The sequence below is a fragment of the Penaeus japonicus genome, unplaced genomic scaffold, assembly GCF_977035675.1.
Source record: "Penaeus japonicus unplaced genomic scaffold, GWHDUDI00000001_assembly GWHDUDI00000024, whole genome shotgun sequence".
NCBI lineage: Eukaryota > Metazoa > Arthropoda > Malacostraca > Decapoda > Penaeidae > Penaeus > Penaeus japonicus.
This window is the reverse complement of record NW_028234426.1, coordinates 37,135,114-37,142,613: the sequence shown is the minus strand read 5'-3', so window position 1 is coordinate 37,142,613 and position 7,500 is coordinate 37,135,114. Positions and strand designations below refer to the sequence as shown.

Sequence of the window (7,500 nt, the reverse complement as noted above, 5' to 3'; positions counted from 1 at the left end):
GTGAGTCCCACTAGCGTATTCTTATCCGTGTACACCGAGCTACATTCGCCTTCATGCTACGTAGTCACGAAACCGTGCCTGCGCACGTGCACGTCACTTAGTTATTACGTGCATGACTATCATCCGATTCTATTAATACACACACACACACAGACCCCCTCATGTTGATGTGTCCACGCGACGGGCCCGCGGGGTGCTGGCAACACGCACGGGTTTCACGAACTCTCACGCCTCCCCTCTAGTCTGTCTTTTTCATATTTCCCTCATACCATCCTTTTTCGAAAATGGCCGGAATAAAACAAAAAAATCCTGCAGCTAAATTCCTCAAATGTGCAATTTAAGATATTCCTCCTGGCGCAGGTACATTAGGAATAGTATTCTTGAATCAAATATAAAATTGCACCCTAAATTGCAATGAATAATACCTCCAATGAGTCCGTTTGAAAACTTCTCCGTCTCTCACTTCCTATCAGAACATTCACTTACAACAACCTACGGGTTCCCACCTCATTCACCAACCCTTTATTTATTCCGACAACAACATAAAGCTCGTGCCGTGGTGTGACCAGCAATGCCAGTGCCAAATCCAGAGCCAAATCCAGGGTCAGAGCACCCGTCGGACCTTTCAGGCACCGTGCCACCTCTCCCGAGCAAGGCGTGTCACTTTCGCATATCCAACCACAACAAAAACAAAACCAACGTAGCGGGTACACGAGTAAAAGCAAACACAGCGATGATAATGACACTAAATTGAACTAATATGGTAACGCGATTCTCCGGAATGAAAAATCACCTCTAGACATTTGCGTATAAATAGACATACATCTTTCTATAATCCAAGTATCTATCGATTTTGTTTTTATCATTCTTTTACTGCCATCACCTTCCCGAGGATAAATCCGCTAACCTTGACTTTCATTTTCATTTATATATGATCTTTTAAAATATGAAGACTTGATTGATCTATTTAGAAAGAGATAGACACATATAGAGATAGATAGATACAGAAAGTGCGAGGAAGGGGGTAGAGGGAGAGGGAGAGAGAGAGAGAGAGAGAGAGAGAGAGAGAGAGAGAGAGAGAGAGAGAGAGAGAGAGAGAGAGAGAGAGAGAGAGAGAGAGAGAGAGAGAGAGAGAGAGAGAGAGAGAGAGAGAGAGAGAGAGAGAGAGAGAGAGAGAGAGAGAGAGAACGTGACAAAGCCCAAATGGAGGGAAGGAGGAGAGGCGGGTGAGAGTGAGTGAGTGGGACAGACAGGGCCAGACAGGGACAGACAGAGACAGCCAGACAGAGAGCGAGATAATGAGAGAAAGAGAGCAAGTAGTGTCGTGACGCCTCCCACCAAGAGAGTATGTGGCACAAAGCCGGCGCGGGACAGACGGGAGGGAGAGAGAGAGAGAAAGAGAGAGAGAGAGAAACATAGCCTTGTCTTCTACGCTGCTTTGTTTATTCTGCGGCTGATACTCTTGAGGAATCGTGTCTGCATATCCTTGACGTAAGAAGGAGTTGAAAAAAAGGAATTAGAAAGCCACCTCAAACCCATACAGAGGAGACGAAATTCCCCCTCCTCGTGTTCTCTTTCAGAAGCTTACTTCAGGTGAACGAGAAGGGGCAGGAGAGAGCGCGAGGGCCTTCCGTTCGAGGACTTACCTGCTGAGCCATTGGCCGCGGCCGCCCTCTCGGTGCCGTTCTGCGGGAAGGCGACGGTGACGATCATGGCGGAGGAGGAGTTCGAACGACTTGTAGGAGCCACTTTCATGGGCGGTGTCTTTCGGGGGGGACAGTCGCGCGCATACCCGGTAAGGTGCACAAAAAGGGCGGACATGCGCCCACTTATCCACGCCTGATGACCTCTGCCCCGTGGGTCAACATTCCTTGTGAGGTTGACTGTTTTTTTATACGTTCATATTTTTCGTGTTGCTTATCAACCACAAAAAAGTTCAAGGAATAGTGACCACGAATCTGGTACTTCTGATGAGGTCCAACTTTTATCTCAAACGTATTGCACTTCACTTTTCCACAATGCTCGTGCTGTAACACATATCTCGTGTACCTGTTCAATGGAAGCAAAATATTAAAGATAAACACACACAAAAAGAAGAAGGAAAAAGCCCCGTAATTCAATATACGAGAGCACATAATTATTTACAAGATCCAAGATATACATAATTCGCCTTGGTTTACGGTCACGCACTCCCCTGTCATGCCCTTCTCCCTTCTCCCTCCCTCCACGCAACCCATACCACACGTAACCCCGAAGTGACATTACACGTGTCAATAAACATCGGCGAGTCATCGGTTATGCCCCCCCCCACCCACCTCCCTCCGGGCCGTTCCTTGTTGCTATCGATAGCCCATTCATTACTGCTTTTTAACTTCATCAGCTTCCTCTTGCAACTCTTAACTCTTGACAACCAGCGGCTTCCTGGAATCAATATGAATCTTAAAAGCTACACGCAATGGGATACTTTTCTAGTTCTGCGTCTATCACTGTCTCGTTACTGCCATTGTAACCACAGTTTATTTATGCTTTTTTTTATTCCCTTGTTCGAATATTTGATGTCTCGCACAAGCCATTTCTTCCATCACTGTCAGTATCATTTATTTACAGTCAATCAATGGACTCGTTCAGGTTCATCACGGAACCCGCACTCCTTTGTGGTCTTGCAGCCAAAAAAGGCTTTGGAAAAAAAATATTCCTCTATTAAGCACACTCAAGAGATGGACGCTTATCGAATAAGACACCATAGAGTCAAGACACCAGGGATGAGTTTCCGTAAGAAGCAGCCTCAGGGGCGTCGCTGCAACCGAATAACAAAAGGCGATGCACTATGCATGTGGGGCCATCATCTCTAAGCATCTTGGAATGTTCAGCGCATACATCACGGAGCACGCGCGCGCGCACACACATACACAAACACAAATATGCGGCCGAAGACTCAAAACAAGTGTTTACGGAAAGGGGGTCCCAAGAAGGAGGGAGGGGGGGGGAGAGAGGAAGAGGAAGAGGGTAAGGAGGCGGACGACTGATAGAAGATCAAGACGACTTCCTTGTAGAATATTCCACTAATGGGGACACACTTCCTGCCGATAAGCCTTAAACTCACATTAAGGATCCTAAATGAATCAAGATGGCACTTTCTCGTGACCTGGCAGCATCCTCTCTTTCTCTCCCGACTTCTCCTCCTTTAACCTCCCCCCCCCCACCCACCCCAACCCAAAAGGCAAAAGATAATAAGAAAAAGATTTACCCGTAGGTCCCACTCTCCTACACGCACACGATCTGTGATAAAACAAACTTCCTGTTCTTAACATCCCTTCTGTTCAAGGCTCCCTTTGACCTGCTCCTCCCTTCAATACCGTCTGCCAGCGGGTCAAAACAGAATCAAAATGACCTCTGATCTCTGACCCATACCGCCCCCAAAAGCAATCTTCAGCCTTGTCAACAGACTTCGTGTTTCCTTGGTCGTTTCATCTGTTGCTTATCTCTCTTAACCCCCTTTTTATCCTCTCTCTCTCTCTCTCTCTCTCTCTCTCTCTCTCTCTCTCTCTCTCTCTCTCTCTCTCTCTCTCTCTCTCTCTCTCTCTCTCTCTCTCTCTCTCCTTTTGATCCGTCGACTATCTTTATATTTCCTTTCTTTGGCTCTTTTTTTATATTCTTGACCCCTCCCTCTACAGCTTTTACGTATAATCTTATAATTTGCTTATCGACATAATTTCTTGGAGTCCAAAGAAATTCTTAACCTTTTTCCAGTTTCATTAACCATGCTTACTTCCCTGTCCTTCACCTCCGCGTGGGCAATCATAACCAAACAAACGCACAGTAAACAGACCCGAATTACCGACTCATCATTAAAGTGGTTAAAATGCGTTATGGTTGTTGCCAGCTCACCACCGTCGGCACCACCCATTCACGTGATCCGGCCGCCCGAAGTGGCCGGTCACCACACCCAAGGTCCGGGCGGGTGAGTGAGTCAGGATACACAACGGCCAACATGCTCGGCATTCCCTATCCACCCCTCCCCCCTTTCTCCTCCCTCCGTCCCGTCCCCCCCGTCCCCCACAGCCTGACTGTAAACAAATATAAACTCGACTGATTGTTCGAGGCCCCTCCCGCCAGCGGTCTACCTTTCTCCAGACAGACAATAAACACTCACACTCACACTCACTCTCACACACATACAGACACACCAGAGGCGAACATTGTTGCGGCCGACCGGCTTATATCAAATCGTGTTTTAAAAGAGCTTCGTTACAGCGACTACCCCGCAACACACGGGCTCTTGACACTGGAATTTCCGGCGCTTAATAAGCTCCCTCGTTGTCCCTAGACTCGCTCACTCCTACTGGGATCCGTCTCTTACCGCGCCCCTTTGAATCCGTTCCTTCTCCAAGCAGGAAAAAAGGCACAGGAACAAGTCAACGTGAGTGTGCACATATCAAGCACGCAGTCGATAGGTCATTGACCCTTATCGGGCGACAACTGATCCGCCATGGTGTCAAACACCATCGCTTTTGCGGGTCACACCTCAGGCCACCTGCCCCGTTTCGTCATCTGTCATTTGCCATTCAATCAGCCCATCAGCGCTTAGAGCCTGCGTCACTTGGAAGAGCTGCTGCATGCGCCACGCCCTCGAGCACCTTGGCCGGCGTGTACAGTCGTCAATATCACTCCTTACCTAAACATACCTCGCACCGGATAGCCTTTTAACACACGCAAATCACAGCCTGCCTGCCTGCCTGCCTGCCTGCCCACGCACACAATGGGTGTCAACAGTCGATTGTGTGGAATGAACAGTCTTTAGAAAGCGGTGTGAATGAGCGGCAGAGTGGGGGCGTGACTACGTTTGTGGGAGAGAGAACAGGAATGTGATTGACATTCTTTCAGCATTGGGTAAACACTATATATCATACATACATACATAATATACATAAAGAAAGAAAGTATAAAAGGAAGAAAGAATAAGAGAGAGAGAGAGAGAGAGAGAGAGAGAGAGAGAGAGAGAGAGAGAGAGAGAGAGAGAGAGAGAGAGAGAGAGAGAGAGAGAGAGAGGACGGGCGAGCAAGTGTCGTGCATACGAGTGCCAGTTCACGTTCATAAGTGTTATGAACATGGCTATAATCCCCCAAGCCATAAAACCCACACGGCCGACGTAACAGTCACAGCAATTCACACCTCGGGCTACATTGTATATACTATGGCGAAATGTATGGTTTTATGTGTTTTAACATCTTTTTAGAAAGGGAGAAAAGGAAGAGCGATACTATAGAATAAAAAAAGAAATATCCAGAGGACAGAAAGCAAGGAAGAGTTCCTCATTTATTTGACACCGACGCAAACACACACACACACACACACACACACACACACACACACACACACACACACACATTATACATATTACTATATGCATATCATCATAGTATTATCTCCACAGATTACTACGAACTGGCCTCAAACTCTCGCCGCAAAATCATGAATGAACCAAGTCGCCGCGTTCGTCTTCGCCTTCAACAATATCGGGTTGAGGGAATCCTTAAACGGTGATATTAACGTTAGACACACATGGGTGCCAAAGCCTGTTTAACCAGCTTGATGATCCTTGATGGCTTGTGGATGGCACTGTCTGGCACTTTCGTCGAGGTGCCAGGCAATAATCTGGGAAACGGAGAGAGATGCAGTCGCCGAGATGGGTAACTATCCTCTCGTTCAGTCCCGCACTCAATCATTATCCCTCTCTCTGTCTCTCTCTATCCCTCTCTCATACACGCACTCTCTCGCAAACTCACTCACCAACTATTTACTTTCGATCATCTCTCTCTATCTCTCAAACAAGCACACTCTCACAAACTTTCTCCCTCTACCTCTCACAACCAACCAACCAACCAACCAAACAAACACACACAAAGATGCCCACAGACACCAACACAACCACGCAGATCGTCCGATCAAGATCAGCCTCACTTGAACCCTCCCCCTCCCCCTCCCCCCACCCCCTCCTTCAGTCCTGGCGTCAAGTGTTCCATTAACGGTCAACGACTCCATGTTTGTCTCTTCTTAATCATCTCTTCCCTCCTTCGTCCTCCGGCCGCGACTCGACCCCTCGGTTGGAGAGAAAAGAAGAAATAGAGGGAGGGAGGGAGGGAGGGAGGGAGGGAGGGAGGGACGGAGGGGCAGAGGAAGGGACGGAGGGGCAGAGGGACGGAGGAAGGGGGGGAGGGCAGGAGGGAGGGAGGGAGGGACGGAAGGGGGAAGGGGGAAGGGGAATAGTAGTACCAAAATTACACCCTCTACCCCACAAATGTAACTGCTACTCATAACACCATTCACACCTGAACCCATCCTTAATTAAAATCATTCCTTCCTAAAGACAAATCCTAAAATGTTGCAATGAATAGAAGGAAATGCAAAATTCAAAATGGATACTAATAATACGAAAGGGGCGGTTGAAAGGGGGGGGGAGAGGGAAGGGTCAGTGAAAGGGGTTGGAGGTGTGTGAAAGGGGGGGGGGGATGCGGGGGCTTGGCAAAAAAGGGAATAAGAGGAGGGGGGTGTCGGCGCAGGAAAGGCAATGTTTGCTTGAAGAAAACATGGATAAGCCGAAACTGGCGACTAGGTTGCACTAAAGGCACGTAAGCCCCAGTAAGAGAGAAGGGGGGGGTTACGGTAAAGGTAAGATGGGAAGGAAGGAAGGAAGGAAGAAAGAAAGAGAGGAGGAAGGGAGGAAGGAAAGAAGGAAGGGAAGAGGTAGAGGGAGAGAGAAAGAAAGAAACAGAGAGAGAGAAAGAGAGAGAGAGAGAGAGAGAGAGAGAGAGAGAGAGAGAGAGACTGCAAGGTCATCGCTTAAGGAAGGATTAGATGTGCACGAAAGAGGAGCACGTGATAAAGAGCGAGGGAGAAAGATCTGGGAGGAGGCATTGGGAGAAAGGGGAAGGGAAGGGAAGGGAAGGGAAGGGAAGGGAAGTGTAAGGAGGGACGAGAAAAGCGGGAAGAGGAAGGAGGGGGGGGGGAGAAAAGATAGAAGGAGAGAGAGGAAGAGGGAGGGAGAGATAGGGAAAGGGAGGGAGAGAGAGGGAGAGAAAGAGAAAGGGGGAGAGGTGCTCAGATTAAAACACTGTTGTACATTTTTGGGTTCCATTAAAAACTTTGGACAGATCTTTTCCTAATTTCAGACACATTTCACCCCCCCCTCTCTCTCTTCATTTATTTTTGCCGTTGTACGTTATCACACAATACCCAAATATGCAACTGTTTTACGAGAATCTTCTCATACCCCTTGTTACTAATACATAACACGCATTAATACACTATGTACTATGAATATCTTCTGCAACGTGTTTTTTTCTGTATCTTGTTATATCACAACTTTCCAACACATCCATAAATTTTCCAACAACAACAAAGTGTATCACAACTTTGCCAACTCAACATCCCACTTTACCCTTCTGTTCAAAACATCTTAACAACACAACTTCCCCTCAAGCATTACATTTTTATATGGAA

The 7,500-nt window shown here is 47.6% G+C and overlaps 1 protein-coding gene across 17 annotated transcripts in view; it reads right to left on the bottom strand.

The window, feature by feature from the left end:
- The window catches only part of Orp8 (Oxysterol-binding protein-related protein 8), a 192,127-nt gene that overhangs the window by 49,321 nt on the left and 135,306 nt on the right, over nucleotides 1–7,500 (bottom strand). For 3 of the 17 annotated variants that reach the window (XM_086551063.1, XM_086551062.1, XM_086551064.1), the window contains exon 2: nucleotides 1,647–2,049. The exons of the other annotated variants lie outside the window; for them this stretch is intronic. In XM_086551063.1, coding sequence (XP_086407189.1) covers nucleotides 1,647–1,821 — 175 coding nt within the window. In that variant the 5' untranslated portion in view covers nucleotides 1,822–2,049. The remainder of the gene's footprint in view (nucleotides 1–1,646; nucleotides 2,050–7,500) is intronic. 17 annotated transcript variants of the gene reach the window in all.